Genomic DNA, 19,959 nt, shown 5'->3' on the forward strand with positions numbered 1-19,959 from the left:
CCTAAACACCCTGCTGGGCTTGGGTGAATCCCCAAGGAGCAACCACCACAGAACAGTGATATGATACCTGACCCTCTAAATCTGACAGTGCCTCTGTTTCCATTTACTTCAAATATTCTAGACAGCAGGCAGCTGAGTGCATGTATATTTTAGCATACTATTGGGAAAGTAGTAGTTTATGGATTTTGTTATTTTCTAAGCATTATGAATATTTACTATTTCAGAGGTACCCACTGGCTGTATTTCAAAGATGCTGAGGTGAAATTTATTTGTCATGAAGTGTACTTGTTTGCAAACTGTACAATGCCTAAGCTTTCTCTTGTGGAAAAATGCAATTTCTAGTCTAGATAGTTATGATAAAAAAGCCTTCCAAATGTGAACTGAGAATAAAAATATGTAAATATAGATGCAAATTGTTGGCAAACACACTCTCTTGGTGATAAATTTACAAGGTATAAGAAAATTCAGATGATAAATGCATTTCTTATGAAACTCATTTGTCACCAAAAGCACTGTCGGTCAAAAATTTCATGTCTTGCACTCAAAAGCTCATTTTCTGAAGTGTAGATGAAAACATCTGAGCTGTCGAAAAGTATTGAGTATAAATACTGCACAGAATCTAGATGAACTGCTATAGACTCTGTAGGGGTTTTATGCTACCTTGCATGTTCTACAAAGTATGGAGGAGCTGGAAAATCAAAAATATTCAGATGGGAGCTAATCTGGAGGTCACCAATGTATCACTGCCACTGACATCAGTGATGTCACTATACAAGTATGTAAATATACACATATATATTCAATATGAATGGAGAACCACATCAGGCTAGTTCTGCACTTACAGCTGTGTCCTGGCACCACTGTTACATTTTGGACTATTACTATGGGCAAAAGCTAGAGCTTAAGCCTTTACCACTACTTTATTCAGCTCAACTTTTCAATGGATCTCTAAGCATCAACTGCTCCAGTACCACCAAGCTGCAGTAAATCCAAAACAGATTCACTTTCAATTCTCAGGCAATGGACCTGAGGTCCCAGCTGTGGCTGAGGAATGAGGCAGTTTGTGCTCCTGCAAGGAAAAAGCTTGTGCAAGGGCAGCAATGGAGCAGGCTTACCCAAGGAGCTGTGTGGAAAGCTGACATCCACATTGACATTGGGCTTTCTGGGCATTAAGGGCGTGCTGATCAACTTCTTCAAGGCAGCATCAGGATACTTTCTGTGCACACTGATAGGCAGTAGAGTTAAGCCTGCAGAGACCAAAAAAGACCTTGTAAGTGAACAGTGTTGGACAGCATGACAATGGGCTTGGAAAGGGCTATAAAACTCACTGGAGCTGGGTAACATCTCTTTATTGTACCGAACAACTTTAAGCATAACAGTTGCACACTGACACAGGACAGTGATCACAGAATCACAAAATCATAAGTCAGCATTGGAAGGGACCTTTAAAGGCCACCTAGTCCCACCCTTCTGAGCACAGACATCTTCAACTAGATCAGGTTTCTCAGAGCCCCACCTAAACTGACCTTGAACACCTTCAGTGACGGAGTAACAACAGCTTCTCTGGACAAACTGTTCCAACAATTCACCACCTTCATAGTAAAAAATCTCTTCCTAATATCTAATCTAAATCTACCATCTTTTAGTTTAAAACTGAATGCAGTGAGGCTTCCCTAAGAAACAAGGAAAACTCAATATTGCTTTTCTTTTGGATTTTTTTTTGGTTTTGTTTCAGAGGCTGGATTGGGAAGTTACCAAAAAAAAAAAAAAAAAAAAGAAGAGCAGATAACCTTGCACAATGCCCTTGGGCTGAGTGCTGACTAAGTTTCCTGCTGCCACACTCAGGGCAGTCCACACAGCAATGCAATCAGAGTCCGTCAGCTGTGATTAAGTCAGTAACCTGCTTGCGCATGTGGGTAAAACATAAGCACTGGCTCAGGGCTTCAGCACAGCTCTACAGTGAGAGCTCCTCAGCAGGGAATGGTGTGAGAAGGATCTCTTGTGCTTTAATTAGAAGCAGTTTAATTTTGTTTCTTCCAGGTTGCACCTTGGTTGAAAAGCATTCTTTTGGACTCATCCACTCACCTTCTCTGGAGGATGCTCTCCATTAGAGAGTCTGAAGCCCCAGTGTAGTTTGCATGACAGAATTTTCTACTCTGAAAGACCCTATAGGCGAAAGTAGGAAGCCAATAATCTATGATAACTTAGTGAGGGCCATAGGCAAGACACTTCATGCCTCTGTAATTTTGTTTGGAGAACAGAAATAAATCATATGCAAACTTTCACTCAGACGCAAGTGTAGCAGCCTTCCAGTCTGATTTCATACACTTTTGCAACACTATGCAAAGAGCAAGCAAGTGATTAAAAAGGCTCACAACTGTAGCAAACACTTACTTTCTTCAACTGCATCGCTCGGGTCAACCCTTTGTGTAGGGAGCTGCAAGGGCTTTTCCTTTTCTCTCTCTTTCCTCCTCTCTTTCTCCAAAAGCTCCATCTGTCTCATTTTCCTCTGTTCTATTTTCTTTTCTGCTGACTTGCATAATACAACAGGGACCTAGTTGAGATGGAAATACATCATGGACCGTAAACAGAGATACAAGAAATGTACACAATATCTCATCAGGATCATAGTAGTAGAGTGTCATAGTCTTTATTGCAGCTCCACATACATCCCTATAGTTGTGAAACAATTTCTTCTGTCCTCATCTTCTAATTACAGGCATTGAGATGGGCCACTTTATTGCCATAACCTTCCACTGGTCCAAGGTACTGTTTCTCAACCTATGTCAGGGAGCCCTGCTTGAACCCAGAAAGTCATAGGAGTGTTCCAAGACATATGAAGAGCTCACACTACTGGTGAAGAGGCAGTTCAGTTCCTACAGGCTGTGGCAGAAGAATAAAAACCATCTGCAGCAACCAGCAATGAGCTGTTCTTAACACCCATGGCCAGTAAATTGCAGCTGTTTCTCACTTCCTTGCTTCTGAAGGAGTCAGCTGCTATCTGAGAACACAAGTCCAGAACAGGAGTCATGTGAAAACAAGTTGCAGAAACATTGGTCTTAATGAACAGATAAACTGACAATGAGGGCTATGAGATACAGCAAGAAAGGTAACCTCCTATTTTATTTTGCAGCCTTGCTTACACTCAACACTAGAATCTTTCCCTCTCTGCTTCCAAGTGTGCACTTAGCACATGTTCACTGATGAGTCACTTGTTCTACCATTCAGAACTTCTGTAAGCTGGCCTTCACGCATAAAGAGAACGCTTCTTGCATAGCCTTAGCACCATCTCCAAACCAGTGACAGTTCCACCAGTGAAAATACTCAAGGAGCTGCTATGTAGCTGTCAAATGTGTTCCCAAGAGAATCCCCATCCCCCAGGAGAAGAAGATTATGATTTTCAGTGACATTTTGTGGTAAGCACTAAACAGTCACTGAAAACGAAGCCTGCTCATTCCTGTCCTTCGCCCTTACCCTTCCACTGCTGTCCTTCAAGTTGTCATCACTTGTAAAGCAAGGGCTCGTGAGATGATCCATCTCCATGGTCTGTCTCAGTGGGAGGCCTGTTAATGGAATCAAAAGTCCATGTAAATGTCCAGCAGATTTCAAGCCACCAATACTGTGACACTGGGGAACAGACAAGAGAGGTTCCAGACAGCAGAGCTCTGATAAGGTACAGAGATTATGTATGAGAACAGCAAGGTACATATACATGTACGCTCTCCAAACAGATGGGGTACTGCCATATTGCACTGGCAGCCTCAATGACACTACTGCATGATAAAGCTCTCAAACCTAGTGCATGATAAAGGCCTCAGCCCTTGGCTTCTGGTAAGCAGCTGTGTTTCATAGAGAAGGGCAAAGAGAGATGCAGATTGCTCTTGCCAAGGAGATCCTTAGCTGTTCCTATCCGTGGCAATTCTAGTAAACATCCTCTTTTTTTCCAGTTACTAAAAGAATTCCTAGTTTTAATAGCAGTATGTATTTGTTGGAATATTTTAGAGGCCATTTAAAGAAAAGTTTGAGTGTTACACACACCTGAATTGTGTTCTTGAAGCTAGATAATTAATATTCACCATGGATTTTCATTCTAAATTGTGTAAGATCAGGCCACCTTCTGGTTAGCCTGACTGAAGGCTGATTTTCTTAATGGAAATAACACAGTACAGCTCGTTCTGAAATACTCTCCAACAGAGCTGTTAAAACTCAGAGAACCAGGCATTTCTTACACAGCTTCACAGATGAAAATCATGTGACAGCCAAGCAGCAAAGAAAGGAGTAACTTTCTTAAATCAGGATTTTTTTTTCCCCTGTAGAATGATCAGGTTGATAATGAAAGAGAGATGGATATAGGCTGTCAGGTATGAGGGCTATTCTGGATGGGAGGCAAGGGTCTGGAGGGTAAGAGCATCTGGGAAGTTAACAGGGAAACCACAGACTTCAGGATAACCTCCTTGGAATGACTGCAGTCAGTCAGGCCTGCAAAGTGGAGACACAAAGTATGACAAAAGCTGCACTGCCAACCTAAAGCATCTGAAATGACAGATTTCATTAGACAGATTTCTTGGAAACTTCTGAATGACTGCACAGGCAAACATGCTCATGCTGGCATCCACTTAAAGTAGGCCAGTGGACAACAGTGACTCACTTCCACACAGCTACCAGAGGAACATCCTGGCAGGTCATTGCAGGGGGACACCTACAGGGGAGAACTGTTCACTGGGAATGTGCACAGGCTCTCTAGGCTGGGAAAAGACATTTCCTCCCACCGGAAAGTAGGACAGTTTCTTGTCTTACCTCTTTGTGAGGCTAACAGATGCTCAGTCTTCCCCTTGTCCTGGACAGGAGTAGTTTGGGGGGCAGTGCAGCTCACCTCCCTCTCTTGGGGGTCCTGGGTCAAGGCCTCATGCGCAAGGTGGGAGCAGTGACCTTCATTGCCAGTGCCGAGGTTGCACACACCAGTCTTGCAGCCAAAGCAAGGAATGAGGGCACTCGGCTGTGGAGGTTTCCCAGGTCCTTCTCCACACGATGAATCCATCCACCTCTCTATCCGGTTTGTGGATATGGACTGAGAAGAAGCTGTAGATCAGGTAAAAGGGAAGAAGTGGATTAAGTGACCTCACACCTTTACAGGGAACCCATATAATGGGTAAGGCATTCAAGGGTTTTTTTATCATTCATTTCATATAATCAGTTTTTATTTTTCACAAAACTATCATCAGTTTAGTTCCTCTGAACAGTACTGTGTTAGCAAGTCAGGAGAGAGGGGTTCTATTTATTTGGTTATATGTAGCTATTTGCCCATCCATGACTTCAAGATCTCTTTCCTTCCAAGCAGTAGGCAATCCACAACGGTTTCTAGAATCTGACACTGTCTAGGAAGTAGATGCTTTCCACAGCTAGTTTTCAAGTCCTTCATTTGTGTAATTCCCATTCAATTTTGGGCTAGGTTTTGTTGTGGCATTTTATTTCTCTTCACCACAAAGGAAGTACTAGGACACGAACAATGTTATAATTGTGCTATAATTAAAGGAAGCTTTGCACTCTGCCTTAGATGTCCCCAGTATGCAATGGGCCTATATATCAGTAGCATTCAAATTTGCCATCCAAACGTTCTACTTTTGTTCTGCTTCATTTTTACAGGGGTTTACTCCCTGCTTCCTTTACTGCAAAGACACCAAAACCAATATAAACATGACCTGCCTCAAAGAATTTGTGATCTTGGCTATTCCTGAAAATTCAAAATTTTCTTCATGAAAATAGCATGGTGCAGCTTATTTTGAAATACTCTTCAACAGAGCTGTTAAAACTTAGAGAACTAATCATTTTTTACATGGCTTAACAGATGACAAAATCATGTGGCAGCCAAGCCGTAAAAAAAGAATAACTTTCTTAAATCAGGATTTTTTTTTCACAGTAGAATGGTCAGGTTAATAATAAAAGAGAGACACATAAGGTTTAATGATATAGTTCATTTCTAGACCAGAATGTATCCAGCAAAAATGTCACCTTACTCACTCAGCAACACTTCTCCCTAGTTACATTCAGTATTCTAGCTGCATATCAGCAGTAAAGGAATCATTCCGAAGGGACCTGCCCATTATTTGGCAGAACGAACACTGAGCCAAGGGATGAGTGGATCTTATCCCTTTTCTGCATCAGCAAAACTATTCGTTCAATTCTCATCTCTCCTATCACTACAAACCCACAGATGGCACAGGGACAGCAACAGTGTCATTGAGGTTTTCAACTTGAAAGTATGGGCTGACACAGATGCACCAGTCGCTGCATTTTGTCTTGCAGAATTTTTACTGCTAGTGATAAGGCAATGCAGGGAGGGGAGGAAAAGCCATAAGGCATCTCCTACCCTAGCCTCAGTTTGCAGTACTGCCATAGGGAAAGAGATTGGTAATCATGAACCTGGCATACCAGGTTTGTGATAAACGAGTTACACAAAGGAAACCTCAGTTCATTACTCAGCATTTAATTTAGGCTTGTGCTTTTAAGAGGATGAAAGACTCAGATCCTGCGTAGGCTGGATGCTTTTTTAAATCTCTCACTGTAAATGGAAAATTCACAAGGACTTTTTATCACAGGAGGTTTCACTATTTCACCCAGTGCAAAACCAGGCAATGTTGATGAATCTACTTCAAATCTCAAAGGGTTCAGTTCAGAAACTGCCCCAAGGGAAGGTTTTCTCCTTCAAGTGGAGGAGGAAGGAGTGGGAACATTTCTCATTTCATGATAAATGCCTCCTTTTTCTCTAATAATTGTGACATTAGAAACTGTGCAGGGACATAAAAGGTATGCACACAATGTAGAGGAATGTTTTCTCTTCCTGCTATGCATTTCCAGGACCTCCAGCCCCTTCTATTCTACACTTCACTCTGGAGTAATTCTCACTGGATCACCAGAGCACATTTCCCAGTGACTGGGTTCTGGGGAAGTCATCTGAACTCATCAAGGAATTGAAAAAAGTTACAGAACAGTTTTCAACCAAACTTTTGGATTCCTATTTTAGGACAGACATGCCCTGTACCTACCTAGATATTTAGAGTTCTTCTCTTCACTTCTGGTGATTGATCCTAGCCTTGGGAAAATTGAGGATAAAAGAACATATGAGGAGACAGAATGAGAAGGTGGGGGATGGATGTAACAGTAAAGGGCACAAACTTTCTCAGCATGGTTATTCTCATGAAGGAGGAAATGCAACACATAAACCCAACAATATGAAAAGCTGATTAATTGTCCTTAATGATTCAGTTGTTGGAGTCAGACAGAGCTCATCAAGCTCCATCAGAAACATTGGAGTCATTCTTCAATGTGTGGTGTAATTGTTTAATTCTGCTGTGTCTCCTTTTGGAGCTACGTGGCTCTTACTGGTACATGCAGTCTCTCTGAAGCAGCAAGAGATGTTAAGGTAGTCATAAGCCTGTATTGAGGGACGCTACTTTTGTGCTGCTGCAGAAGCTTAACTTTGTCAGGCCATGCTTTAAACTGATGACAGCATTTTGCTACACGTGGTAATACCACTGCTGTCTCCTGAGGATATTACACCTCCTTGCTCTTTCAAGAAGAAAAAGGGTTTTTCCAACTCAGCTGGTAGGTAAGTATATTCAGATTGCACTTTAAAAACCATTCTAAAGCTTTTAAATTGGACTGATATTTTCATGACTCCTTATTTATTGTTATAACTAGGGGAAGGTTGACAGCTAGATTTCCTCATACATATCCAAGCAAATATCTTTCTATCAACTACAGGCCTGTAACTGTCTCTAGCACCTTGCCCTCTTTGATCTTAAAACTTTATGTAAATATTAAATATTTATAGGATTATACATCTATAATCCAAAATTTATCTGAGCTCTCATTTCACAGTGGAGGCCCAGACACAGAAGTTACAACTGACATTTACAGAAACAGCATCTGAATTTGCAGACAGCTCTAAAATAGCCAATATTTGCTCTAAAATATTCTTGCAGGTACAGAAACTGACAGTTAAAGATCACAGACAAAACCAAATGCTGTGTTCAGATCCATGCAATACAGGTCCCAAATGACACCACAAAGATTACAGAGGGAAACAATAGCTGAGTCCAGCAGAGGGCCTGTTTTAAGGTCCTCTTAAGTCCTGCTTCCTCTTCCCCACTACCACCTCTGCTCTTAGGGTGTTTGGTGTTGGTTTTGACATTGTGCTGGATCATCATAGATAGGCAAAATGGTGAATATACAGAGGTTTGCACAAATATATTGGAGAGCTGACTGCGGGAAATAACCTCACAAGATGAGAAGTGCGAGGTGAACAACATATTGCAGCCGCAGACACCTTGGCTTACCTTATCTCCTGGGCCTCTTGGAAATCCATGTGCTGAGAGCTTGGGAGAGGCACTGCAGCACTGTCAACAGGAGGACTCACTTCCTTAGGTATAGGAGGGATCAAAGACGGTCCCAATGACCCTTTCTTCATGTTCCCATCACTGCAATACGCAGGCAGCAGGGAAGCCTGAAAACAGTAAGACACAGTGCTCAACTCAGGCATCCAGCCCTTCCCTTTCGATGCCACAAGAAGTTTGGCCATGCTCTTAGCTAGGACTTGGCAGGAAAAGAAAAGTCAAACTGCTGGTGGGCAGCTTGGCAGGGCAATGGAAAAGGAAGTGGTATGGGAGAGACCGTGTCTCACACTTGCCAGTTCTCTCCCACTTACTCACTCACTCCCCTCAGCCATTGGCAGTGTGGCTGCATTCCCATCTGGCATCTACATGCTTGGCATAAAGATGTTCTGAGGTGCCACTGCCACTATTGGCCTTTCAGATGGTATGGGAATGGATTTACATCACTATCCTGTCACTGTTCCTAAAGTGCCTACCAGCCATGGCTGATCTCCTGCCAAGTTCCCACAAAGTCATTCAGCATGATGTCAAAAACGGCTTTTCTCAAGCCTGTAATTTTTTCTGCTTCTGCCCTTCCTTCAGCCCCCCACTGGCCTTTCAGCTCAGGTGCTAATGTGCTCTCTGGATGCCCAATGCTCTCCAGATCCCACACAATTCATCATCTCAGGCTCACTGTCATCTATTAAGTTCAGTGGAGCTCCCTGCCCTGCTGCTCTGTGTCTCTGCCTGCTCAAGTTGCTTCAGGTACCCCTCACACCATGGCTAGGAAGGGGGGGAGAGGGATCAGGTGCAGATCCACACAATTCCTTAGTATCACATCCTTTTTGGCACAAACTTCAGTGAAATGATCAGTTCATGTCAGGGATACATTTGGCCCTTTATCAGCAAGGTTGAAATCAAGTACACAAAGTTTTTATTGGTTATTCTGTTTACAAAAACTGTTATTCATCTGTCTTCATCTGCCCACCAGGGCAAAACCAAAATAACTGCAGCTCCTGTCCCTCCTGCAAAGGGATCCCCAGTTGTGTGGACTGGGTTTGAGCTGCACTCCCCATGGCCACCTCACATGACTTACCTCTGGACAGACCCATGGCAGAGGACAAAGCTGATGAAGTCTAGAAATATTATTAGAGACAACTGTGCAGAAAGGGCATGGCTGTACAACTCAAAAGCTGAGACAACCTAGAATTGAGTTTGCAGGACTGTCTGCTCCAGCAAACATCTTTTTCCACCAAAACCAGACAGAGCTGATACAAAACACCACCAAGACACTGGAGCATCTGGAACAGTAACCACAACATACTGGTATTGATAGCAATATCTATAGATACATGTCAGTGCAGGACACAAAGTCTGCAGCACACACATTGTAAAGACAGCACAACAGCTTCAGGCTTCTGTGCTTCAGCTGATTCCCTTCACTTACACCACAGGGAAAGAAGACCTCAGAGCTCTGCCAACAGGACATAAACTGAAAATCCACCACACAGGATTTGGCTTGATTTCCTTACCTGACATTCTCTTCCCTCTGGTATCAGCTTCTTGTTATTATCCTCACTGTCATCACAGCCTGTGCCATTTTCCCCATTTTCCTGCTCTCCATTACACATCTTGCTGGCCTCTGAGGAATGAGGGCTATTCTGGATGGGAGGCAAGGGTTTGGAGGGTAAGAGCATCTGGGAAGTTAACAGGGAAACCACTGATTCCTTGGAATGACTGCAGTCAGTCAGGCCTGCAAAGTGGAGACACAAAGTATGACAAAAGCTGCACTGCCAACTTAAAGCATCTGAAATGACAAATTTCATTAGACAGATTTCTTGGAAACTTCTGAATGACTGCACAGGCAAACATGCTCATGCTGGCATCCACTTGAAGTAGGCCAGTGGACAACAGTGACCCACTTCCACAATGCTACCAGAGGAACACCCTGGCCTCTGGGCTCCCGTTGGACAACATGGAACCCACAGACCCTTGTGTAACCAAGAAAAAGGCACCTCTTGCTCCTCTCCCTGCCCCACAGCTCTACATCCCTACAGCTACACTGGGGACTGAGAGCAGGACAGGTCATTGCAGGAGAGCACATGCAGGGGAGAACTGTTCACTGGGAATGTGCACAGGCTCTCTAGGCTGGGAAAAGAGCCTTCCTCCCACCAGAGAGCAGGACAGTTTCCTGTCTTACCTCTTTGTGAGGCAAACAGATGCTCATTCTTCCCCTTGTCCTGGACAGGAGTGGTTCTGTGGATGGTGCTGTTCACCTCCTTCTCTTGGGGATCCTGGGTCAAGGCTCCATGAGCAAGGTGGGAGCGGTGACCTCCATTGCCAGTGCCGAGGTTGCACATACCAGCCTTCCAGCCAAAGAGGCCAGCAAGGGCCCTTGGGTATGGAGGTTTCTCAGGTCTTGCCACACACCACAAACCCCTTTGCTTCTTCATCTGGGTTTTTAACACGGACTGAGAAGAAGCTGTAGATCAGTTAAAAGGGCAGGAGTTAGTTGACCATCTAATGGGTGAGACATTCAAGGGGGGTTTTTTAACTGCTCAGAGAATCAGTTCATCTTTAGTTTTTCATTAAACTAGCAACAGTATAACTCCTCTGAACAGTACTGAGCTAGCAAGCCAGGACAGAGAGAGGTGGAAGGCTTCACTGGTAAGAGGAAAAAAAGATTTCTGTTTGAGACTTGGCTTCTGTGAAGGCTACGAGTGAATACCTACACAGTGCTACTGCTATTTCTGGAAACCAGAAAGGCATCTCAGCAAGCAGGCAGACCCTGCTGGTGTTTTTACAGGGCTATACCACCTTCAGGGTCAGATCTGATAAGCAAGCAGAAGAACAGGAAATTTACCTGTAGACAGACCAGGCAATGGTAGCAAAGATAGAAACAGACCTTACATATCATTGCCATGTCCAATTTCTGGCTAGCTGAGCCACAGTCCCTGTCCTGGCTGGCAGTACTAGTTATTTGGCTAGTGTTGAAAAGGATAAAGCATAATGAACTAATGAGAGAAAGATGTGATGCCATGTGTGTGCCTGGAGGATCATCTGTAGCTGTCTGCCACCTCCTCTGACACAGAGCCAGCACTGACCTCCACGGACCGTTTCTCCCTGAAATCTCGTGGCTTTGGTTTTTTAGGGCTTTTTTCCATTTGCCTGAGGCCACCATTGCATATTCAGCTTTTCTGAGTATCCTCACCTGCCGTGGTCCGCCCGTTGCCACAGAACCGCACATGGGAACCGACACTCCTGCCTTGCGGAGCTCTGCACTGCGTTTGGACCTGGGGACACTCCCGGAGCAGACAGCAGCGGGGCCTTGGTGCCTGGCTTTGCAACGGGGCCACGACGGTGCCTCCAACTCGCAGCAGTCGCTGGGCAGAGGCAAGGCCAGGTTCGCCTGACCCCGCCGCGGCCGTGCCCGCCCTCGCCGCCGCCACCCCGCGCGGTGCTGCCCTCTTGTGACGCACCCGCGTTCCGTCCCGCGGCCGCACAGCGTTCTGTCATCTGCACGCCGCGGCACCCCCTCCCTCCCGCACCCCATCCCATCCCTCCCGCACTCCCATCCCATCCCGTCCCCATCCAGTTCCATCCCTCCCACACCCCCATCCCATCCCACGCCTATCCAATCCCATCCCCCCAACCCCCATCCCATCCCATGCCCACCTCATCCTCATCTAACCCCATCCCATCCCCATCCAATTCCCATCCCCATCCAACCCCATCCCATCCCCATTCAATCCCATCCCCATCCAATCCCATTCCTTCCACACCCCCCATCTCATCCCAGCCCATCCTCTTCTAATTCCATCCCATCCCCATCCCATCCCATCACCATCCAACCTCATCCCATCCACATCCAACCACATCCCACCCGCACCCCCATTCCATCTCCATCTCCATCCCACCCCATCCCCATCCAAGCCCATCCCATCTGCATCCCCATCCCCATTCCATCCCCATCCAACCCCATCCCACACCCATCCAACATCATCCCATCCCCACCCCCTTCCCAATGGCAGGCAGACCTGCACCTCGACAGGCAGGGCTTGAGAGTTTGACACTGTCTAGGAAATAGATGCTTTCCAAAAATAGCTTTCAAGTCCTTTGTTTCTGTAATTCCCACTCAGTTCTGGGTTGGTTTTTGTTGGGTTTTTCTCCTTTTTTTATTTCTCTTAACTACAAAGGAAGTGCTGGGACACAAACAATATCACCAGGTGTTATAATCAAAAGAAGATTTGCACCAGGCATTATAATTAAAAGAAGATGTCTGAGTATTCAGTGGACCTCCATGATTAATGTATCTGTAGGGTGCAAATTGGCCATCCAAATGTTCCACTTCATTGTGACGCAGGAGGCACCCAAACACAACATAAACATGACTTGGATCAAAAAGTTTCTGCTCTTGGTTGTTCCTGAAAATTCAAAATTATACACAGCATATTTCCCTGTCCCTTCTCCTGGCAAGTCTCTTCCCCATTCCCCAGCCTCTAAGTCTGGGCTCTGATTTGCACGGCATGAAGAATAGCTGCTGCTGCACTTGCCAGAATCTCTGGAGTCTCGTGATCAGTGCTATGAATGCAGCTTTAGTACACACACTGTCTCCCTGAGACAAGCAGTATTCCTGGGCATCAGCACCGCCACTGCAGGCAAACATCCTCCAGGTGAAAGCTGCAGGAATGAGATTGCACAAAGTCATGGCTGAAGACGTCTCCAGTCTGCTGCAGCCCTTTACCTGTGGAGAAATCATCTTGTGCTGCTAATGGTGGGAGGTAAAGGGGATGGCAGGCTCTTTGCAGATGAGAGTCAACTCAGTGTGCTGCTGGTCCCTGGGCCTAATACAGCTGCTGGTGTATTTCCCTGCAGCATCAGGAGCCTACATGGAAAAATAACACTGTCAGTGCAAGTGACAGCCACCAATCGCTGGCTCAGCCCTGCCTACAGGGAGTCCTGCATACCAAACTGCTCAATTCAGATGGTGTTAGAGCAACATAAAGAAAAGTTCAAGTGTTTTCCACATTCTGTCAAAATCCTGACCATAAAGTCCAAATGCTGGAGGAAGACTGCTGTTGGCAACACAGGGGGAGCATAACTCTACCCCAGCAGCTGCTGTCCCCACAGCTGTATGGGCATGGCAGCAGAGGCAAGTCTCTCACCGTGCCCACTGCTGTTGGACCTGGGACAATGACTCAGAATTGTTTCCACTGAACTCACTGCTGCTGCTGCACCAGGAAAACCACTCCACACATTTGATAACAAAGAGCTGTAATGCCACACAGGACTTGCCCCAAGACGTTCAAAAAATAAAGGGGGCAGGGGAGGGTTTAAAATAGTTACCTCCTTTTTAATACATACATACCTGGATTTAAGCAGGGACACTGGAGTCTGGTGTGTAATCCCTACCTCTAGCACTTCTCACAAGTTTGCAAGAATTTATTTTTTTTTAGAAAGGTGTAGATAAGATTTTCACAATGTATCTATGAGTAATTCTGAGCCACAACTCAAAACACAAGACAAATACTTCTAAACCTGTCACCCACTGGGAAAGGAAGAAGAAAAGCAGTTGAAACAATGGTTGTTGCAGATAAATTGTCTGCATTTATCATGTTGCTGAGGTACCTATACCACTTGCAGCACCTCAGGAAGGCTGAGACTACAAGACAATCCGTATTTAGGGATGCCAGCTACCCAGAAACTGTCTGCCATGCTCACATCAGCAAACACACATCCCATAACTAGTTGCAGGAGTTGTAGACAGTGCTAGAGCACACAGAGTATGAAGGTAAAGAAAGTTTATGTTTAGCCCTTCAGGTTAGTGCTACAGCAAAATGTGACAATGTTCAGCTTTAGTCACAGTAGTCCTTCTCTTTGCTGGTTTGGTTTCTTTCACTTCAAAACTTCTGAGAGAGACTTCAGTTGCCATACAGGGCTGGGCTTCCTTAAGCATATTAGCCCATTTCTTGTGGCCTAAGTAAGAGGTAAGAGGGGATTTTGCAAAGTATACCTTAGGATAATAGGTCAGGATGGTAAGCCAGCAGTAAAATTCCTATAGATGTCAGCAAGTACTGAAGGGTGCCAATGTGAACTGGTTTTGAAAATCCCCTGATAGGTGTCTCTAAGCTCTGCAAACAGAATGACTACTGTACACGGCAGCTTAGGACAGCCAGAAGAATCAATCACAGACACAGGTCAGTTAAATCATTACAAAAGGAAAAAAGCCTCTTTATGGAATAAGGGAAAGTAGATCCCTATTAATGTGTTCTCTAAGCTTTCAGCAAATAACAGAGTGCCTGTGCAATGACCGTAGGTACTCTACAAACAATCCTAACAGTCAAACTTACAATCAGATAAAATGGTATCCTTAAACAAATTTCAATGGAAATTGCTCATATGGCAGCAATGCCCTGTAATGCTCCACCCCTCACTCAAGTGATTTAATTCAGCTCAAAAGGTGTCAAAGTGTTCACCTGGAGTACAGCTACTGATTTCAGGAAGACTGGAGTCAGCTGAGACAGTTAACCCACCTCTGACTTTCACTTTTTTATTAGCTTAGATAAATTATAGAATACCAGGCTGGAAGCGGACCTCAAGGACCTCTGGTCCAAACTTTCTTGTCAAAAGCACCTAAATTCACAGACACAGTTTAAGGTCAAGGAATGAAAGTGCTTAGAGGGCTTTTAGAGTCTGATTCTCATTACTTTCAAGGAAAGGCAGGCACTAAATACCATTAAAAATACAAATGTAGGTCTATTTGGGACTGCCTACTCGAATACAAGGAATGGAGGTATAGAATCATAGAATTGTTTACTTTGGAAAAGACCTTTAAGATCACAGAGTCCAACCTTTAACTTGACACTGCTAACACTTCCAAGTCCACCACTAAGCCATATCCCAGGATAGTATGCCCTTGGCTTTTCTGGCCACTTGGGCACACTGATGGCTCATATTCAGCCACAGTCAACCAGCACCCCCAGGTCCTTTTCCGTGGGGCATCTTTTCAGTCACTCTTCTCCAAGCCTGTATCATTCCATGGTTGTTATGACCCAAGTGCAGGACTTGGCACTTTACTTTATGGAACCTCATACCACTGGCTGTGGCCCATCGGTCCAGCCTGTCCAGATCCCTCTGTAAAGCCTTTGTGCTCTCCAGCAGATCAACATTGCCATCCAGTCTGCAAACTAAGGGTGTCCTTGATCCCCTTGTCCAGACAATTTATAAAGATATTAAACATGACTGGCCCCAACACTGAGCCCTGGGGAATACCACTTGTGACCAACTGCCAGCTGGATTTAATTCCATTCACCACCGCTCTCTGGGCCTGTCCATCCAGTCAGTTTTTTGTCCAGGGAAGAGTGCACCCATCCAAGCCATGGGCAGCCAGCTTCTCTAGGAGAATGCTGTAGGAAACTGTTAGTCTTCATAAAATTTAGGTAGACAACATCCTCTGCCTTTCCCTCATCCACTGAGAGGGTCACCTCATCATAGAAGGAGATCAGGTTGCTCAAGCAGGACCTGCCTATTATGAACTTATGCTGGCTGAGCTTGATCCTCTGGTTGTCCTGCATGTGCTGCATGGTGGCACTGGAGGTGGTCTGCCCCAGGATCTTTCCTGGCACTGAGGTCAGGGAGACAGACCCATAGTTCCTCAGATCCTCCTTCTCACCCTTCTTACAGATGGGAGTCACATTTACTGTCTTCCAGTCACCTGGAACATCCCCAGCTAACCAGGACTAATAAATAATGAATGATCGAAAGTGGCTTAATGAGGTCTTCTGCTAGCTCCCTCAGTACTCTTGGGTGGATCCCATCTGACAAGTGTCAAAATGCTGTAGCAGGTCACTGACCATTTCCCCTTGGACTATGGGAGCTTCATTCTGCTCCTCATCCCTGTCTTCCTTCTCAGGGGACCAGGTATCTGGAGAACAACTGGTCTTATTTTTAAAGACTGGAGCAAAGAAGGCATTAAGCATCTCACTCTTCCTCATCCTTTGTCCTATGTTTCCTCCTACAATTAATAAAGGATGGAGATTCTCCTTAGCCCACCTTTTGTCGCTGATATATTTCCACAAACATTGTATTTTACAAGTTTCTACAAAGAAATTCTTTACTGTGGAGGTGGTGAAGCATTGGAACATGTTGCCCAGAGAAGTTGTGGATGTCTCATCCCTGAAAGGGTTCAAGACCAGGTTGGCATGGGGCCCTGAGCAACCTGGTCTAGTGGAAGCTGTCCCTGCTCACAGTCAGGGGGTTGGAATTAGATGATCTCCAAATTCCCTTCCAATCCAAGCCATTCTATGATTCTATGACTTCACTGCAGCAGCCAGATTAAACTTGGGCTTTGTCCCTTCTAATTTTGTCCCTGGATAACCTCACAACGTCCTTATAGTCCTCCTCAATGGCCTACACCTTTTTAAAAGATGAAGAATTCTAGCTTTTCCCTGTGTTGCAGCCAAAGCTTTCTGTGGGACCAGTACATAAGGCAGGGATTCAGGTATATTTTCCTACGGCTCATGGCATAGGAATAATATCTAAGAAATATACTATCAGCGGATTGTAAATAGCCACTGCTACGGTGGAGAGGTTTCTGCTTCCAGGAGCAAGGCTAGGAAAGCGGCAAGCAGGGCTCCCCTAGGATCAGGCCCCTTAGAAGCGGGGTCGGCTCCTCCCGCCCCCGGCCCGGCGACCACCCCGAAAGGAATAATTCCACAGCAGCCAGGGGTCCACGAGGAAAAGCCAAGTTTAATGCCACACGCTTACTTATTAGGAGAGCAAGGGAATTCCCTGGATGTAGGCGGGGAAGAGGGGCGGAGATGGGGCGGAGTAACGCACTTCATTGGGTGCATGCAAACGAGGGGGAGGAGGGAGGGGAGGAGCGGCAAAAGGACTAATGGAAGAATGAGATGGGCGGGGAAAGTCTACCGTAGGGCTTCTGGCACTCCGAGGCAGGGACAGCTCCCGCCTGGGCTCCAGCAGCGCCTCGTGGGCGGCCCCGCCGGCAACCGCCCCCATGGCCGGGTCGGGCCAGGACAGGGGGCTGTGACCCGGAGGGTTTTGTGGGAAGAGGAAACTTGGATAAGGAACGACTAAGGGAAAAATAACCAGGGTAGCCACACTAAGGGTATAACATTTAAACTGGGGAAGTGTCCATCCGAAAGCCCCCACGGTCCTGACCCAGCCGCTGCATGCACTCCCCGGGGTCCCGGACCTCCGCATCTTCATCCACCCAGCGTTTGTAATATATCTGCCACTTGGTGAATTCCTCATCAGTCTGGTCTCCTCCGACAATATACCAATGACAATTGTGTCTGTTTAAGATCACCTCCAAAATGAAGTTGACCATGCCCCATCATTTAAGGTATTAAAAATGCCCAAAAGAAAGTTAAGTAGCAGAAATTACTATTTCCTGTAGCTAGGATAGAAGCTGCTTCTGACATGGACTTACCTGTAACACAAAGCCAGGCTTCTCCATGGCTCAGTGTTGTTCCTCAGCCAGGTTGTTCTACCAGACTAGAATGCTATAAGGTGTAACCAGGAAGGGCATTACTTATGGCACCTACCTTCATGGTCCCCAAAGGTTTAATTGCCTACATTCAGGACAGAGATCCTAAGGCCAGCTACATGATATGGAAAACCCCAAATGTAAAGCTGTGCAGGGCCACCTCTTTCTCCCTTGCACCAAAACCACTGCAGCTGGAATGATACTGGCAAAGCAATATGCCTGCAGCCTAGGCGAGCACTGGGTGTGCAGGATTCATCTTCTGCCACTGCTGATCGGAGCATGGAAAACCACCTAGTGCCATCCTCAGTACAGATGAGGCCAGTGGCAGTCTTTCACGGTTGAGTGAAAAAAGGTGACTTTTTGAAGAGGGAAAAATGAATACAGATGCATTGAACAGCTCTGGGCCCTGATAATGTTTCAGTAGACAGTGACTGTACACCTTGTCATCCTTCTGCTGGGTTAATCAAAAGGAAATGCATCCTCTGGAATTTTCAGATTCTCAGGATCATTAACACACAGTAAATGAAAGCAGAGACTATTTAATGCTATCATTTCTTTCCCAACCAACAAGATATTTCTCTGGTGTCTTTGCAGTGCAGTAAACATACAGTATTCGTTATGTAGAACATGCTGATGCCAACAACCCTACAGAGCCAACAGGACTGCAGCTACTGAGGAGGTTGCATCCAGTATCTCGCCAGTTAAAGGCTTGTTGGGTGGGCAAAATTGAACTGGAGTGATGACAGTTGTTTGGGGCTTTTTTGACCAGTGGATTTCAGCTTACAGGGCCATAATGCATCTGTAGCATGAAGGTTTCATACAGAGTAAAAAGTCATCACCCAGAGAAACAGAGAACTTTCCTCAGGCCTGCAGAAGAATCCCAGTGTAGATCCTTGTGCTACTAATTGCACGTCTCCCCACTTTCCTAAGTTCTTGGTGTCAAAGTCACTTAGGTTAGACACACAGCTTACTAGATGGGCTCCAGTATTTTTCTGCACAAAGAATACAAGTGAGATTACATATCCAAAACCTGTTTTCTCTTACCTTTGAACTTAGTGTTTTGAGAAGTTTCTGAAGCAGCAGACTTGCTTCCTCAAATATTTATCGTGCACAGCAAGGAGTACAGATAAAAGACATAATGTTAAAAGCATCGCCCACACAATGCTCTTTTTGCAAGTTCTGCCCTCAGCTTTCATATGGAAGATCTGAAAGGTTCAATGCCCCTCTCAAAAGCTCCTGCAATGGCTGCTCCTCAGCAGAGCAGGGCTGCTCAGCTGTGAAACAAGAGTTACCACAAGCAGCAGCTTACCCAGGGCAGCAAATCAAGAGTTAGGAATAAACTGATCTGAATGTCAAACCTCATTACCTCCTTCAAACAGCTCTTGAACAATTCCCCATTCCAGATCTAATAAGATATAATGCTGGACACCACATCACTGAGTGCTGTGATGGTTTCTGTTGGAGCTGTGGGCCAGAGACAATGAGGAGCAAAGGAGCCAAGTACACGGACACACCTTTGTCTTGAGCACAACCCAGCCTTGACCAAAAGGACTGAAAGGTTTCCTCCTTTGCCCATGTCTTGAAACATTAGGTCAGCTGTTTGTTAATTCATCTTGGTTTATTGTAAAAGAATTTTCCTTAGAAATATCAGGCTCTCCTCTTCCTCAGTCCCCTCCTCTCAGCAGCCTTAGGGAGAGTGGTCTGCCACCCCATACTCCTGCATGAAGCCATCGCAGAGGGTTACTAAAACATGATCCCTGGCCAGTAGTTTTCTCCTGGTAGAGCTCTGCATACTGTTCCACACATCTTTCATAAAGGCCCTCTCCAACTCTAAGCACTCCAACTACGGGCAGGTTTTCACAATTGTCTGCAAAACTCCAAGTGTGCATCCTAAGTGTTTTCTCCTATTCTTGCCAGGCAAATTCTCAATGACCTGAAGCAATTTCACTCAGATGAAACACAGGATCTGACATTTGTATTGAAATTTTTCATGATGAGCATGAGGACATGTATATGGGGAGTGTGAGAAACAGGCCTGACATGCGAAAGAAGGAGCATATCCTATAAAGTGACCAGTTTAAG

At 45.3% G+C, this 19,959-nt stretch overlaps 1 protein-coding gene across 1 annotated transcript in view; it reads right to left on the reverse strand.

Moving 5' to 3' along the window:
• TOGARAM2 (TOG array regulator of axonemal microtubules 2) overlaps nt 1-11,970 on the reverse strand; it is a 30,883-nt gene extending 18,913 nt beyond the window's left edge. The window contains 11 exon segments of the mRNA XM_071581956.1: nt 661-688; nt 1,116-1,247; nt 2,395-2,554; nt 3,475-3,627; nt 4,874-5,079; nt 7,044-7,090; nt 8,337-8,503; nt 9,902-10,122; nt 10,570-10,851; nt 11,581-11,655; nt 11,658-11,970. Of these exon segments, the coding sequence (XP_071438057.1) occupies nt 661-688; nt 1,116-1,247; nt 2,395-2,554; nt 3,475-3,627; nt 4,874-5,079; nt 7,044-7,090; nt 8,337-8,503; nt 9,902-10,122; nt 10,570-10,851; nt 11,581-11,655; nt 11,658-11,970 (1,784 nt within the window).
• Between the last annotated feature and the right edge of the window lie 7,989 nt (nt 11,971-19,959).

Source organism: Pithys albifrons, chromosome 2 (assembly GCF_047495875.1).
Source record: "Pithys albifrons albifrons isolate INPA30051 chromosome 2, PitAlb_v1, whole genome shotgun sequence".
In the NCBI taxonomy this organism is placed as follows: Eukaryota; Metazoa; Chordata; class Aves; order Passeriformes; family Thamnophilidae; genus Pithys; species Pithys albifrons.